Source organism: Staurois parvus, unplaced genomic scaffold, assembly GCF_062004578.1.
Source record: "Staurois parvus isolate SC_StPar_1 unplaced genomic scaffold, SC_StPar_1.0 ptg002002l, whole genome shotgun sequence".
NCBI lineage: Eukaryota > Metazoa > Chordata > Amphibia > Anura > Ranidae > Staurois > Staurois parvus.
The window spans coordinates 165,001-183,471 of NW_028319798.1; the positions used below are offsets into that span (position 1 = coordinate 165,001).

Genomic DNA, 18,471 nt, shown 5'->3' on the forward strand with positions numbered 1-18,471 from the left:
AGTTGTCAGTCCGCCCCTGGTGCGGAGTGTATTGGAGTGCAAATCTCAGTGGTGACATGGACACTGGGGAGTGCGGAGAGTATTGGAGTGCAGATCTCAGTGGTGACATGGATACTGGGGAGTGCGGAGTGTATTGGAGTGCAGGTCTCAGTGGTGACATGGATACTGGGGAGTGCGGAGTGTATTGGAGTGCAGGTCTCAGTGGTGACATGGATACTGGGGAGTGCGGAGTGTATTGGAGTGCAGGTCTCAGTGGTGACATGGATACTGGGGAGTGCGGAGTGTATTGGAGTGCAGGTCTCAGTGGTGACATGGCTACTGGGGAGTGCGGAGTGCATTGGAGTGCAGCTCTCAGTGGTGACATGGACGCTGGGGAGTGCGGAGTGTATTGGAGTGCAGCTCTCAGTGGTGACATGGACGCTGGGGAGTGCGGAGTGTATTGGAGTGCAGCTCTCAGTGGTGACATGGACATCAGGGAGTGCGGAGTGTATTGGAGTGCAGATCTCAGTGGTGACATGGACGCTGGGGAGTGCGGAGTGTATTGGAGTGCAGGTCTCAGTGGTGACATGGACACTGGGGAGTGCGGAATGTATTGGAGTGCAGCTCCCAGTGGTGACATGGACACTGGGCAGTGAGGAGTGTATTGGAGTGCAGGTCTCAGTGCTGACATGGACACTGGGGAGTGCGGAGTGTATTGGAGTGCAGGTCTCAGTGGTGACATGGACACTGGGCAGTGAGGAGTGTATTGGAGTGCAGGTCTCAGTGCTGACATGGACACTGGGCAGTGAGGACTGTATTGGAGTGCAGGTCTCAGTGGTGACATGGACACTGGGCAGTGAGGAGTGTATTGGAGTGCAGGTCTCAGTGGTGACATGGACACTGGGGAGTGCGGAGTGTATTGGAGTGCAGGTCTCAGTGCTGACATGGACACTGGGCAGTGAGGAGTGTATTGGAGTGCAGGTCTCAGTGGTGACATGGACACTGGGCAGTGAGGAGTGTATTGGAGTGCAGTTCTCAGTGGTGACATGGACACTGAGTAGTGTATTGGAGTGCAGATCTCAGTGGTGACATGGACACTGGGGAGTGCGGAGTGTATTGGAGTGCAGATCTCAGTGGTGACATAGATACTGGGGAGTGCGGAGAGTATTGGAGTGCAGATCTCAGTGCTGACAAGGACACTGGGGAGTGCGGAGTGTATTGGAGTGCAGGTCTCAGTGGTGACATGGACACTGGGGAGTGCGGAGTGTATTGGAGTGCAGGTCTCAGTGGTGACATGGACACTGGGGAGTGCGGAGTGTATTGGAGTGCAGATCTCAGTGGTGACATAGATACTGGGGAGTGCGGAGAGTATTGGAGTGCAGATCTCAGTGCTGACAAGGACACTGGGGAGTGCGGAGTGTATTGGAGTGCAGGTCTCAGTGGTGACATGGACACTGGGGAGTGCGGAGTGTATTGGAGTGCAGGTCTCAGTGGTGACATGGACACAGGGGAGTGCGGAGTGTATTGGAGTGCAGGTCTCAGTGGTGACATGGATACTGGGGAGTGCGGAGTGTATTGGAGTGCAGGTCTCAGTGGTGACATGGACACAGGGGAGTGCGGAATGTATATCATTTCCTATGTGTGCAGGAAAAGACATGTAGAAATGTACTATGAGCATTATGGATCACACACACCATGACTCTGTTTCTCTAGCGTGCCCACGCCTGAGACTGCGGCTGACTCCATTTCTTTTCATTTTCTAGGCTCACAACCATCACAAGCGAAAAAATCACAAACCCATCCCCCTAAAGATCCCTGACACCTTCCTAAAGGCCCAGGGGACCAAGAAGATCCCTCGGGAGACGCTGGAACTGTTCGCTGTGCTGTGTATAGAGACCAGTCACTATGTGTCTTTCGTTAAGTACGGGGTGGAGAAGGGAAGCTGGATGTTCTTCGACAGTATGGCGGACCGATATGGTAAGAAACCACTGAATGGCGCCTTTCACTTGAGGAGTCTGATTGTGATGGTGAGGTCTCTACGCCGAGCTCCTCCAACTCCACTGTATCTTCTGGGGCTCGTGGAGGTGTTTTGATTTACTTGCTTTGGGCAAAGGCTAAGGAACATAGCTAAGAAATCCAGGCAGGAGGCCTCACCAGTAAACTAAAAGTTACAAGAGTGCAATTCGCACTGGTGAACTGGACACTGGGGGGTGACATGGACACTGGGGGGTGACATGCTCGTACTGGAGTGCAAATCTCACTGGTGACATGGACACTGGGGGGTGACATGCTTGTACTGGAGTGCAAATCTCACTGGTGACATGGACACTGGGGGGTGACATGGACACTGGGGGGTGACATGCTCGTACTGGAGTGCAAATCTCACTGGTGACATGGACACTGGGGGGTGACATGCTTGTACTGGAGTGCAAATCTCACTGGTGACATGGACACTGGGGGGTGACATGCTTGTACTGGAGTGCAAATCTCACTGGTGACATGGACACTGGGGGGTGACATGGACACTGGGGGGTGACATGCTCGTACTGGAGTGCAAATCTCACTGGTGACATGGACACTGGGGGGTGACATGCTTGTACTGGAGTGCAAATCTCACTGGTGACATGGACACTGGGGGGTGACATGGACACTGGGGGGTGACATGCTCGTACTGGAGTGCAAATCTCACTGGTGACATGGACACTGGGGGGTGACATGGACACTGGGGGGTGACATGGACACTGGGGGGTGACATGCTCGTACTGGAGTGCAAATCTCACTGGTGACATGGACACTGGGGGGTGACATGCTCATACTGGAGTGCAAATCTCACTGGTGACATGGACACTGGGGGGTGACATGCTCATACTGGAGTGCAAATCTCACTGGTGACATGGACACTGGGGGGTGACATGCTCATACTGGAGTGCAAATCTCACTGGTGACATGGACACTGGGGGTGATATGCTCGTACTGGAGTGCAAATCTCACTGGTGACATGGACACTGGGGGGAGACATGCTCATACTGGAGTGACATGCTCATACTGGAGTGCAAATCTCACTGGTGACATGGACACTGGGGAGTGACATGCTCATACTGGAGTGCAAGTCTCATTGGTGACATGGATACTGGGGAGTGACATTTTCATACTGGAGTGCAAATCTCACTGATGACATGGACACTGGGGAGTGACATGCTCATACCAGAGTGCAAATCTCATTGGTGACATGGACACTGGGGGGTGACATGCTCATACCAGAGTGCAAATCTCATTGGTGACATGGACACTGGGGGGTGACATGCTCATACCAGAGTGCAAATCTCATTGGTGATATGGTCACTGGGGGGTGACATGCTCATACCGGAGTGCAAATCTCACTGATGACATGGACACTGGGGGGTGACATGCTTGTACTGGAGTGCAGGTCTCACTGATGACATGGATACTGGGGGGTGAGGTGTGTGGAGGTCTTACAGGTGATATGGATACTAGGCTGATAAAAGTGTGTGCTGGAGTGTACATCTCAGTGGTGGTATGGATAGTGGAGACCAGGGGCGGACTAACCATTTGGAAACTCGGGCACTGGGGAGTGACATGTGACTGCCTGAGGGCCCGGGGTCAGTAGCGGGCCCCATGAGATGCCCCTGGTACCTTTTTCATAGGCTTTTTTGAGTTTGGGCAAGGACACAGGGGCCCCATGAGCCCCTATTGCTCGAGGGCCCCATGAGTTGTCAATCCACCCCTGGTGGAGACTGAGGTATGTTGTATAGCTCTCACTGGTGACAAGGACACTAGTAAGTGAGGTATGTGATTGAGGAAGTGTAAATCTCAGTTGTAACATGGGGTGGGGGGGGGGGGGGGAGTGTATGTGTTAATAGAGCTAATTTGTGACATGGATACTGGGGAGTGAGGTATGTGGTATGAAGATCCCACTGATGACATGGATACTGGGGAGTGAGGTATGTGGTATGAAGATCCCACTGATGACATGGATACTGGGGAGTGAGGTATGTGGTATGAAGATCCCACTGATGACATGGATACTGGGGAGTGAGGTATGTGGTATGCAGATCCCACTGGTTACATGGATACTGGGGAGTGAGGTATGTGGTATGAAGATCCCACTGATGACATGGATACTGGGGAGTGAGGTATGTGGTATGAAGATCCCACTGATGGCATGGATACTGGGGAGTGAGGTATGTGGTATGCAGATCCCACTGGTTACATGGATACTGGGGAGTGAGGTATGTGGTATGCAGATCCCACTGGTGACATGGATACTGGGGAGTGAGGTATGTGGTATGAAGATCCCACTGGTGACATGGATACTGGGGAGTGAGGTATGTGGTATGAATATCCCACTGATGACATGGATACTGGGGAGTGAGGTATGTGGTATGAAGATCCCACTGATGACATGGATACTGGGGGTGAGGTATGTGGTATGAAGATCCCACTGATGACATGGATACTGGGGGTGAGGTATGTGGTATGAAGATCCCACTGATGGCATGGATACTGGGGGTGAGGTATGTGGTTTGCAGATCCCACTGATGACATGGTTACTGGGGAGTGAGGTATGTGGTATGAAGATCCCACTGATGACATGGATACTGGGGGTGAGGTATGTGGTTTGCAGATCCCACTGATGACATGGTTACTGGGGAGTGAGGTATGTGGTATGAAGATCCCACTGATGACATGGATACTGGAGGTGAGGTATGTGGTATGAAGATCCCACTGATGACATGGATACTGGGGAGTGAGGTATGTGGTATGCAGATCCCACTGATGACATGGATACTGGAGAGTGAGGTATGTAGTATGAAGATCCCACTGATGACATGGATACTGGGGGTGAGGTATGTGGTATGAAGATCCCACTGATGACATGGATACTGGGGGTGAGGTATGTGGTATGAAGATCCCACTGATGGCATGGATACTGGGGAGTGAGGTATGTGGTTTGCAGATCCCACTGATGACATGGTTACTGGGGAGTGAGGTATGTGGTATGAAGATCCCACTGATGACATGGATACTGGGGGTGAGGTATGTGGTTTGCAGATCCCACTGATGACATGGTTACTGGGGAGTGAGGTATGTGGTATGAAGATCCCACTGATGACATGGATACTGGGGAGTGAGGTATGTGGTATGAAGATCCCACTGATGACATGGTTACTGGGGAGTGAGGTATGTGGTATGAAGATCCCACTGATGACATGGATACTGGAGGTGAGGTATGTGGTATGAAGATCCCACTGATGACATGGATACTGGGGAGTGAGGTATGTGGTATGCAGATCCCACTGATGACATGGATACTGGAGAGTGAGGTATGTGGTATGAAGATCCCACTGATGACATGGATACTGGGGGTGAGGTATGTGGTTTGCAGATCCCACTGATGACATGGTTACTGGGGAGTGAGGTATGTGGTATGAAGATCCCACTGATGACATGGATACTGGGGGTGAGGTATGTGGTATGAAGATCCCACTGATGACATGGATACTGGGGGTGAGGTATGTGGTATGAAGATCCCACTGATGACATGGATACTGGGGGTGAGGTATGTGGTATGAATATCCCACTGATGACATGGATACTGGGGAGTGAGGTATGTGGTATGAAGATCCCACTGATGACATGGATACTGGGGGTGAGGTATGTGGTATGAAGATCCCACTGATGACATGGATACTGGGGGTGAGGTATGTGGTATGAAGATCCCACTGATGACATGGATACTGGGGAGTGAGGTATGTGGTATGAAGATCCCACTGATGACATGGATACTGGGGAGTGAGGTATGTGGTATGAAGATCCCACTGATGACATGGATACTGGGGAGTGAGGTATGTGGTATGCAGATCCCACTGATGACATGGATACTGGGGAGTGAGGTATGTGGAATGCAGATCCCACTGATGACATGGATACTGGGGAGTGAGGTATGTGGTATGAAGATCCCACTGATGACATGGATACTGGGGAGTGAGGTATGTGGTATGAAGATCCCACTGATGACATGGATACTGGGGAGTGAGGTTTGTGGTATGAAGATCCCACTGATGACATGGATACTGGGGAGTGAGGTATGTGGTATGAAGATCCCACTGATGACATGGATACTGGGGAGTGAGGTATGTGGTATGCAGATCCCACTGATGACATGGATACTGGGGGTGAGGTATGTGGTATGCAGATCCCACTGATGACATGGATACTGGGGAGTGAGGTATGTGGTATGCAGATCCCACTGATGACATGGATACTGGGGGGTGAGGTATGTGGTATGCAGATCCCACTGATGACATGGATACTGGGGAGTGAGGTATGTGGTATGAAGATCCCACTGATGACATGGATACTGGGGAGTGAGGTATGTGGTATGAAGATCCCACTGATGACATGGATACTGGGGAGTGAGGTATGTGGTATGCAGATCCCACTGATGACATGGATACTGGGGGGTGAGGTATGTGGTATGCAGATCCCACTGATGACATGGATACTGGGGAGTGAGGTATGTGGTATGAAGATCCCACTGATGACATGGATACTGGGGAGTGAGGTATGTGGTATGAAGATCCCACTGATGACATGGTTACTGGGGAGTGAGGTATGTGGTGCAGATCTCACTGGTGGCATGGACACTGGGAAGAAAAGTATGTGCTGGAGGGCAGATCACAGTGGTGACATGGATACTGGGGAGTGAGGTATATGATGGAGTGCATATCTCACTTTTGACATGGATAGAAGATGACAGTAGGCGGGTCAACCCCACAGTGTTCACCTATCAATGAGCTATGTTTTCTTTTGGATTTAAGATCTAAAGACGTTCTCCACAAAGGGGGTCTGCTCAGGAATTTTCAGCCTTTGGTTCATTAACTTCCAAAGGGGAACCAAGGGCTGCATGAAGTTTGAACCCATGAAAAGGGATAAGTTTTGCGTTTACTGCTACCATGGGTTCAAGGCAGATCCTGAGGGTTCAAGATTTGAGGTCCCAGTGGATTTTTGTGCATATTTGCCCAGGAGACGTTTTTTTTTAACCATAATGCACCGCATAGCCTTTGAACTATGACCAGCGGGCTTGGAAGGGCTAATAAAGAGGTTTTTCGATAAACCAGCCTTTTCACCCTGGCGTCCCATGCCTTTTTGTTAGTCTATTAGGAAAAGCAATGTGTAGAATTTATTAAGATCCCTTCTCTATAGAGTTCAATGGGATCCATCGCTAAGTTCTGGTTCGCCAAATTTCAAACCGGATTCTCTGAATCTTTGGAGAATTCGACCTGGGAAAATTTGCCGACCCCCAACCCTTCAATAATAATGTGATTTTTGGGGGGTTCTGAAAATGGAACGGCTGTTCTTGGCACAAGAACCATGATAACAAATATACTTAAATTAGAACTTCAGCTGGTTTGTCCCCCGGCAGGTAATTCTTTGCCAAACTTCGGATCTCTGTGTCACCATTTTGGATTTGAGAGCCGTGTGTGACTTCCTGATATCTCACAGCCGGCATTTCCACTGCGCTTGCGTGAGGCATGGCAGTGCAGTAAAACTGGTCCCACAGCCTTGTGAGATGTGTTCCAGGAGGCTGCGGACAGGAAGAGGGTCAGACGACAGTCCTGCTGGCCTAGATGAAGATTGAGAAAGTGGTGCAGGTAGCTGTCAAAGAGGTACCAGCTTCCCAGAAATTGAAAAAAAAAATACTGCAAATATGTTAGAGCCTGGAGCGAGGAAGAAGATGAGCTGCCCTTCTTTTCCTGGGTGAAGGTTATTTTAAGTGAAATATCAATTTCAATAAGATCATGGGAGGAGGTGACAAGGGAGGTGGAGAGCAGAAGGCCTGGGACCAGAATTATGGTAAGGAGCTCCAGAGGAGCTAGAGAGCAGGAGGTCTTGAGACAGACATTAGCCTAAGTAGTTCCATAGTTTGGGAGAGGCTCTATAGGAGGCAAGCATGGGAGGAGATAAGGGGGGATATCCTCCTGCGCTTAATATGGGTAGGTCCCTATCTACTAGCTGCAATCACTCAAACTCAACCAATAAGTCAAAAATACCGTGCATAAAATAGTGAAGCGCTCCCAAATTAACTAAAAAAAATTATTCAATAAGTGAAAAATTACATAAACACTTCTCATATATACCCATATACTATTAACTCTTAATAGATCTGTGATAAAAGATACCAAAATATACAATTCATAATATATAATGATAAAAACAATTAACATAATACTACTGATTCATAAAAATGTGACAAATCGTGATACTTGTGACACAACTGAATATCAAAAAAAAAAAGATATATAGTGATGCTGCGATAGGTAAATACATATGTCTGTGTTAAACCCTATAACAAATTAGAAAAAATTGCTTCTCAGATCAAAAAAAATATAAATAAATAAACTCAGTGTTTCAAAAAAACTCAAATAATCCATGCAAAAATGTGAAACACTCTGTGATCTTCACTTCTAGTGCTCAAGAAAGGAATCCTCCAACGGCAGAAATGCCTGCTCACCTCCCCTCCTCGACCCACACAGGGCCAAAAGGCAAAAAGGCTCTCCTTAAAGGCAATCCTTTCCTCCAAGCAACTCGGGCAGGAACCTCAGGACTTCCACTCCACCTCCTCTTACCACGTCATATAGGGCACAAACAGAAACTTCCCATAGTATAACACCGTTTATTATAAGTAATATGGCATAACAAACTTTCCAACTCACATGGTATCTTTGGATACAGCGCTTTTTCACCTCACATCATGGGTGTACTCTCATACAGGGAGGGAAACCAATATGGCCGCTGCGTCCGGACAAAAACGTCCCCACGTGACCGGAAGTGACGTAATCTCGTGCTGGGAATGGCGTTCCGACGCGTTGCGTCACGTGCGTCGTGACTTCATCAGGGTACCGCCCCCCAGAGCCATGATTCATTTATATATGGGATAGTCAACCCACTATACCTAATTAGAGGGCGGACTCCCGGCGGCCATTTTACCGGAGTCCTCACTGCTATCCCCGTTACTAGAAGACTTCCTATTACAGCACTCGATCCGTGCTATAGATAGGAGCCATCAACTTCCATCATATATATAGCATATTCTTATTACCACTCCCCTCAGAAAACATATATAAACAATGTAACTAATCTTTTAATATAATATTAAAAATATTAAAACCCACATAATACCCCCACTTTATTACTAGTCAATCTATATTAAAAAAGGGGGCAGAAGAAAATTATTATTTATAGGTAAATGAGACCCAGCAATGATTTACATGAATATAAAAATAGATACTCCCATCTAATAAAATTGCTACCTTTAATATTAAAAATAGTATACCGGTATATATATACAGTATATACCAATATAATATAAACAAATAAATCCATATAAACCATACAATTTAATTATTTCCAATAGAAACATTTATTCAAAACCCTAACTTGATTCCTCTACATCCTCGCAAAAAACTAAGAAAACCTATTTGTTTTTTTTTTTTTAAAAATCCCATATATAAAAACAAATGAATATATGGTTAATTAGGTCACACCTCGCTTCGCCCAATCCGACCGTTTACCTATGATTGAAAAAAACAATACCCAAACGAATTCCTAATAAGTCATGTGAATAAACCCATGATCCGAGTATACAGGATACATAGCATATATCAGTAATCAATCACTACAATATATTAAAAATATTAAAAAAAATTTTTTAAAAAAACTTTTTGTATAAATGCACAGTCTAAAACCAAATTAAAAGTCACTAATAAAACAATTTAGATCAAATTCCACATTTAATCCATACGGTGCCTGCGTACGCATAGTGTAGATCCATCGGGACTCAGCTTGACTTAAAGATTTAACCTTGCTACCTCCCCTCCAATGTTTTGTGTATTTCTGAATTCCCCAAAATTTTAAACCCGACGGATCCTTACTATGTCGTTTAAGGAAGTGTTTGGACACACTGTGTTTTGGGAAACCATTTTTTATATTTTGGACATGTTCCCTGATACGTTTCCAGAGTGGTCTCTTCGTCCTTCCAATATACTGCAGGCCGCAATCACATTCTAAACCATATACAACACCTTCTGTACGGCACGAAATAAAATCCTTGATCTTGAATTCAGTGCCGTCGATATTGCATTTAAACGTTTTCCGTTTACTATTTTTCCCTTTAGTTTCCCTACACCCATAACACTGTTTGCATGGGAAAAAAACAGATTGGTCAAGGAATGTGCCTTTCTTTTTTCTATCAGGTGGATCTAACACACTTTTTGCCAACTTCATTTTCAATGTTGGTGCTTTCCTATAAATAAATTTCGGACCATTTCCTAACAATGGATTCAACAAGGGATCTGATTTTAAAATTGGCCAATATTTACTAAAAATCTTCTCTATTTTCTTGTAATGGACATTAAAGTCCAACACTATGGCCATATGTCCATCAAAATTATCAACTTTCTTTTTATCCACTACCAATGACTCTCTCTCTATTTTTCCAACCTCTTTAATACTTTTTTCAAGTGCTTGTTGTGAATATCCTTTAGCCATAAATTTATTTCCAATCATTTTTGCTTGTTTAATATATTCTTCTTGACTTGAGCAGTTCCTTTTCACTCTCACCAATTGGCCCTTTGGAATATTATATAGCCATGGGGGGAAATGACAGCTGTCTGTTGGTATATAGCCATTCCTATCTACCTCTTTGAAATACGTTTTAGTGATGATTTTACCTCCTTCATTCCTAATATTGAGATCTAAAAAATTAACTTCATGACTGTCATATGTCCAGGAAAAATGTATATTCCTATTATTAGAATTCATTCTATTCAGGAATCCCAATAGTGACTCACTACTGCCTTTCCATATGATAATTACATCATCAATATATCTGAAGTATAACAAAAGCTCCTCAGGAGTCTGTTTATAAATTGCCTCTTCCTCCCAGTGGGCCATATATAAATTGGCCACACTGGGAGCGAATTTAGCCCCCATTGCGACTCCTTTCACTTGTTGGAAAAAAGTATTATCGTGCCAAAAATAATTATGTTGGAGGCCATATTCCAAACACTTCACTATGTACTTCCTTTGGGGCCACCCTATATTGGTATATTCTCTAAGCCCCCATGTAGCTGCCTCTACTGCCCCATCATGATCAATGATTGTATACAAAGATGTCACATCAGCACTTGCCAACAGAATTTCCGAACTAAGCTCCATTTTCTCTAATAACTGAATTAAATGCTTAGTATCTCTTAAATAAGCTTTCGTCCTTTTAACTGCTGGTTGTAGATAAAAATCCACATACTGGCCTAATCTAGCCAGGACCGATTGTACCCCATTCACTATCGGTCTACCTGGAGGTTCACTGAGATTCTTATGTATTTTAGGTATTGTGTAAATTATGGGTATTCTACACACCTCTGGTAACAGATATTTGGCCTCCTTTTTGTTCAAAAAATCCTTCTTCTCTCCTTCTTGTACAAGCTTGGTTAAAACTTTTTTATATGAAAGTGTCGGATCCCTAGGAATAACCTTATATGTGGTGGTATCCGATAATTGTTTATTTAAATCTTGCAAGTAATATTCTTTAGACAGAATTACAATACCACCTCCTTTGTCAGCAGGTCTAATTACAATATTGTCTCTTTTGGAGAGCCTATTGATTCCTGTTTGGATACCAATATTAGTTGTCACCTTTGGGATTATCAATCTCTCCAAATCATAATTGACCATCCGTTTAAAAACCTCTGTATAGTGATTATTAGATACCTGCGGATTAAAAAGTGACTTATTTCTAAAATGACTGTGCAAAATATCACTACTGGAACCACTAGCTATATTGCTCCTAGCCCCTGGTAACCCTAAAAAATATTTTTTTATGTTCAATTTCCGAACAAATTTTTGAGTATCCACATATATGTCAAACTTATTAGCTATTTTGGGTGGTGCATATTTTAAGCCCTTATCTAGAGCCATCAGCTCTTCTTTAGTGAGATCACATCCACTGATATTGAAAACCCCTTCTCCTACTGTTCTCTTTTTCTTTTGCTGTTTCCACCCTGCCCTGCACCCCCTCCTCTTGGGGGGCTTTTCCACCTCACTCCCTCTGGGCTCCTGTTCCGGTCTAAAAAATCTCTCTGTGGTAATTCGTTTCCTAATACCTCATATCTATTATACACTTCCACCGGACTTCTTCCATCTCCATTGGGTGGATACCATCTTTCCTGTGGATAAAATCTCGGGCTTCTTTCTGGATAATAATTGTACATTTTGTTCGAATAATACTCAGGTCTAGGTGGACCATAATAATCAGGTCTCTGATAATTGTTAGGTCTATTCCACTGTGGATTCCACTGGGGTCTCCACCCATTCCCTCCATTTTTCCCTTTGGGTTTTTTATTATTATAATATGGAGGTCCTCCATTTTTCGGTGGTTGCCTCCATCCATTATGGGGAGTGTGGTATGATGGTCCATAATGGTTAATCTTTTGCTCATCATTATTCCTAACTGTTTTAGGCGGCATTGGAAGGGATCTATTTGTGTCCACCTTTTGTTCTTTGACTGGAGTGGTATTATTGGATGCAGTCTCTGTCTCAACCGGGGAACTCTGCCATTTAAAAACTTGTTCCTTTTTAAAATCGTTAAAATCTCTCTGATACTTTTTTGTTTTCCTATGTTTAATCTCTTGATCAAGCTTCTCTAGGTCTTTATTCACCCTTTTGTTATATGGTTCTAAATCCACAGAATTTTTCATTACTTCAAGTTTTTGTTTAATCTCTCCTATTTGAGATTCTATGTTCCTTAATTTCCTCTGTTTCCTTTTAAGTAAAAATTTTATGAGCTCTAAACCCTTCTCATGGAAGAACTCAAACCATTCCTCAGTTGCTTCTGTATCATCTAACCCGTCACAAATGGGAATATCCCACCTAAACCTCCTGGGCACCAATCTGTCCTTAAGATATTTTTCAAAGGTGGTCATATCCCACCAAATAGACAGCTTCTTTTCCATCAGGTGCCCTAATTTCCTATATAAACAATGTAACTAATCTTTTAATATAATATTAAAAATATTAAAACCCACATAATACCCCCACTTTATTACTAGTCAATCTATATTAAAAAAGGGGGCAGAAGAAAATTATTAGAGAGATCAGATTATCAGAGAGATTTTAACGATTTTAAAAAGGAACAAGTTTTTAAATGGCAGAGTTCCCCGGTTGAGACAGAGACTGCATCCAATAATACCACTCCAGTCAAAGAACAAAAGGTGGACACAAATAGATCCCTTCCAATGCCGCCTAAAACAGTTAGGAATAATGATGAGCAAAAGATTAACCATTATGGACCATCATACCACACTCCCCATAATGGATGGAGGCAACCACCGAAAAATGGAGGACCTCCATATTATAATAATAAAAAACCCAAAGGGAAAAATGGAGGGAATGGGTGGAGACCCCAGTGGAATCCACAGTGGAATAGACCTAACAATTATCAGAGACCTGATTATTATGGTCCACCTAGACCTGAGTATTATTCGAACAAAATGTACAATTATTATCCAGAAAGAAGCCCGAGATTTTATCCACAGGAAAGATGGTATCCACCCAATGGAGATGGAAGAAGTCCGGTGGAAGTGTATAACAGATATGAGGTATTAGGAAACGAATTACCACAGAGAGATTTTTTAGACCGGAACAGGAGCCCAGAGGGAGTGAGGTGGAAAAGCCCCCCAAGAGGAGGGGGTGCAGGGCAGGGTGGAAACAGCAAAAGAAAAAGAGAACAGTAGGAGAAGGGGTTTTCAATATCAGTGGATGTGATCTCACTAAAGAAGAGCTGATGGCTCTAGATAAGGGCTTAAAATATGCACCACCCAAAATAGCTAATAAGTTTGACATATATGTGGATACTCAAAAATTTGTTCGGAAATTGAACATAAAAAAATATTTTTTAGGGTTACCAGGGGCTAGGAGCAATATAGCTAGTGGTTCCAGTAGTGATATTTTGCACAGTCATTTTAGAAATAAGTCACTTTTTAATCCGCAGGTATCTAATAATCACTATACAGAGGTTTTTAAACGGATGGTCAATTATGATTTGGAGAGATTGATAATCCCAAAGGTGACAACTAATATTGGTATCCAAACAGGAATCAATAGGCTCTCCAAAAGAGACAATATTGTAATTAGACCTGCTGACAAAGGAGGTGGTATTGTAATTCTGTCTAAAGAATATTACTTGCAAGATTTAAATAAACAATTATCGGATACCACCACATATAAGGTTATTCCTAGGGATCCGACACTTTCATATAAAAAAGTTTTAACCAAGCTTGTACAAGAAGGAGAGAAGAAGGATTTTTTGAACAAAAAGGAGGCCAAATATCTGTTACCAGAGGTGTGTAGAATACCCATAATTTACACAATACCTAAAATACATAAGAATCTCAGTGAACCTCCAGGTAGACCGATAGTGAATGGGGTACAATCGGTCCTGGCTAGATTAGGCCAGTATGTGGATTTTTATCTACAACCAGCAGTTAAAAGGACGAAAGCTTATTTAAGAGATACTAAGCATTTAATTCAGTTATTAGAGAAAATGGAGCTTAGTTCGGAAATTCTGTTGGCAAGTGCTGATGTGACATCTTTGTATACAATCATTGATCATGATGGGGCAGTAGAGGCAGCTACATGGGGGCTTAGAGAATATACCAATATAGGGTGGCACCAAAGGAAGTACATAGTGAAGTGTTTGGAATATGGCCTCCAACATAATTATTTTTGGCACGATAATACTTTTTTCCAACAAGTGAAAGGAGTCGCAATGGGGGCTAAATTCGCTCCCAGTGTGGCCAATTTATATATGGCCCACTGGGAGGAAGAGGCAATTTATAAACAGACTCCTGAGGAGCTTTTGTTATACTCCAGATATATTGATGATGTAATTATCATATGGAAAGGCAGTAGTGAGTCACTATTGGGATTCCTGAATAGAATGAATTCTAATAATAGGAATATACATTTTTCCTGGACATATGACAGTCATGAAGTTAATTTTTTAGATCTCAATATTAGGAATGAAGGAGGTAAAATCATCACTAAAACGTATTTCAAAGAGGTAGATAGGAATGGCTATCTACCAACAGACAGCTGTCATTTCCCCCCATGGCTATATAATATTCCAAAGGGCCAATTGGTGAGAGTGAAAAGGAACTGCTCAAGTCAAGAAGAATATATTAAACAAGCAAAAATGATTGGAAATAAATTTATGGCTAAAGGATATTCACAACAAGCACTTGAAAAAAGTATTAAAGAGGTTGGAAAAATAGAGAGAGAGTCATTGGTAGTGGATAAAAAGAAAGTTGATAATTTTGATGGACATATGGCCATAGTGTTGGACTTTAATGTCCATTACAAGAAAATAGAGAAGATTTTTAGTAAATATTGGCCAATTTTAAAATCAGATCCCTTGTTGAATCCATTGTTAGGAAATGGTCCGAAATTTATTTATAGGAAAGCACCAACATTGAAAATGAAGTTGGCAAAAAGTGTGTTAGATCCACCTGATAGAAAAAAGAAAGGCACATTCCTTGACCAATCTGGTTTTTTCCCATGCAAACAGTGTTATGGGTGTAGGGAAACTAAAGGGAAAAATAGTAAACGGAAAACGTTTAAATGCAATATCGACGGCACTGAATTCAAGATCAAGGATTTTATTTCGTGCCGTACAGAAGGTGTTGTATATGGTTTAGAATGTGATTGCGGCCTGCAGTATATTGGAAGGACGAAGAGACCACTCTGGAAACGTATCAGGGAACATGTCCAAAATATAAAAAATGGTTTCCCAAAACACAGTGTGTCCAAACACTTCCTTAAACGACATAGTAAGGATCCGTCGGGTTTAAAATTTTGGGGAATTCAGAAATACACAAAACATTGGAGGGGAGGTAGCAAGGTTAAATCTTTAAGTCAAGCTGAGTCCCGATGGATCTACACTATGCGTACGCAGGCACCGTATGGATTAAATGTGGAATTTGATCTAAATTGTTTTATTAGTGACTTTTAATTTGGTTTTAGACTGTGCATTTATACAAAAAGTTTTTTTTAAAAATTTTTTTTAATATTTTTAATATATTGTAGTGATTGATTACTGATATATGCTATGTATCCTGTATACTCGGATCATGGGTTTATTCACATGACTTATTAGGAATTCGTTTGGGTATTGTTTTTTTCAATCATAGGTAAACGGTCGGATTGGGCGAAGCGAGGTGTGACCTAATTAACCATATATTCATTTGTTTTTATATATGGGATTTTTAAAAAAAAAAAAACAAATAGGTTTTCTTAGTTTTTTGCGAGGATGTAGAGGAATCAAGTTAGGGTTTTGAATAAATGTTTCTATTGGAAATAATTAAATTGTATGGTTTATATGGATTTATTTGTTTATATTATATTGGTATATACTGTATATATATACCGGTATACTATTTTTAATATTAAAGGTAGCAATTTTATTAGATGGGAGTATCTATTTTTATATTCATGTAAATCATTGCTGGGTCTCATTTACCTATAAATAATAATTTTCTTCTGCCCCCTTTTTTAATATAGATTGACTAGTAATAAAGTGGGGGTATTATGTGGGTTTTAATATTTTTAATATTATATTAAAAGATTAGTTACATTGTTTATATATGTTTTCTGAGGGGAGTGGTAATAAGAATATGCTATATATATGATGGAAGTTGATGGCTCCTATCTATAGCACGGATCGAGTGCTGTAATAGGAAGTCTTCTAGTAACGGGGATAGCAGTGAGGACTCCGGTAAAATGGCCGCCGGGAGTCCGCCCTCTAATTAGGTATAGTGGGTTGACTATCCCATATATAAATGAATCATGGCTCTGGGGGGCGGTACCCTGATGAAGTCACGACGCACGTGACGCAACGCGTCGGAACGCCATTCCCAGCACGAGATTACGTCACTTCCGGTCACGTGGGGACGTTTTTGTCCGGACGCAGCGGCCATATTGGTTTCCCTCCCTGTATGAGAGTACACCCATGATGTGAGGTGAAAAAGCGCTGTATCCAAAGATACCATGTGAGTTGGAAAGTTTGTTATGCCATATTACTTATAATAAACGGTGTTATACTATGGGAAGTTTCTGTTTGTGCCCTATATGACGTGGTAAGAGGAGGTGGAGTGGAAGTCCTGAGGTTCCTGCCCGAGTTGCTTGGAGGAAAGGATTGCCTTTAAGGAGAGCCTTTTTGCCTTTTGGCCCTGTGTGGGTCGAGGAGGGGAGGTGAGCAGGCATTTCTGCCGTTGGAGGATTCCTTTCTTGAGCACTAGAAGTGAAGATCACAGAGTGTTTCACATTTTTGCATGGATTATTTGAGTTTTTTTGAAACACTGAGTTTATTTATTTATATTTTTTTTGATCTGAGAAGCAATTTTTTCTAATTTGTTATAGGGTTTAACACAGACATATGTATTTACCTATCGCAGCATCACTATATATCTTTTTTTTTTTGATATTCAGTTGTGTCACAAGTATCACGATTTGTCACATTTTTATGAATCAGTAGTATTATGTTAATTGTTTTTATCATTATATATTATGAATTGTATATTTTGGTATCTTTTATCACAGATCTATTAAGAGTTAATAGTATATGGGTATATATGAGAAGTGTTTATGTAATTTTTCACTTATTGAATAATTTTTTTTAGTTAATTTGGGAGCGCTTCACTATTTTATGCAAAGCATGGGAGGAGGTGACAAGGGAGCTAAAGAAGAGTTCTTGGGACAGAAATTAGGGTAGGTAGGTAATTCCAGAGGATGGGGGAGGCTCTGGAGAAGTCCTGGAGGTGAGTATGGGAAGAAGTGACAAGGGAGGTACAGAGCAGGAGTTCTTGGGAAAGGAATTCAGGTAAGTGGTTCCAGAGTATGGGAGAGGCTCTGAAGAAGTCCTGAAGGTGAGGTCTTGGGACAGAAATTATGTTAAGGAGTTCCAGAGGATGGGAGAGGCTTTGGAGAAGTCCTGGATGCAAGCATGGGAGGAGGTAACAAGGGAGCTACAAAGGAGGAGGTCTTGAGTCAGAAATTAGGGTAGGTAGTCCCAGAGTATAGGAGAGGCTCAGAAGAAGCCCTGGAGGCAAGCATGGGAGGAGGTGACAAGGGAGGTACAGAGCAGGAGCTATTGGGAAAGGAATTCAGGTAAGTGGTTTCAGAGTATGGGAGAGGCTCTGAAGAAGTCCTGAAGGTGAGGTCTTGGGACAGAAATTATGTTAAGGAGTTCCAGAGGATGGGAGAGGCTTTGGAGAAGTCCTGGATGCAAGCATGGGAGGAGGTAACAAGGGAGCTACAAAGGAGGAGGTCTTGAGTCAGAAATTAGGGTAGGTAGTCCCAGAGTATGGGAGAGGCTCAGAAGAAGCCCTGGAGGCAAGCATGGGAGGAGGTGACAAG

The 18,471-nt window shown here is 42.9% G+C and overlaps 1 protein-coding gene across 1 annotated transcript in view; it reads left to right on the plus strand.

Moving 5' to 3' along the window:
- The window catches only part of LOC149433059 (ubiquitin carboxyl-terminal hydrolase CYLD-like), a 92,346-nt gene that overhangs the window by 72,537 nt on the left and 1,338 nt on the right, over nt 1–18,471 (plus strand). The window contains exon 15 of the mRNA XM_089664702.1: nt 1,743–1,956. Coding sequence (XP_089520828.1) covers nt 1,743–1,956 — 214 coding nt within the window. The remainder of the gene's footprint in view (nt 1–1,742; nt 1,957–18,471) is intronic.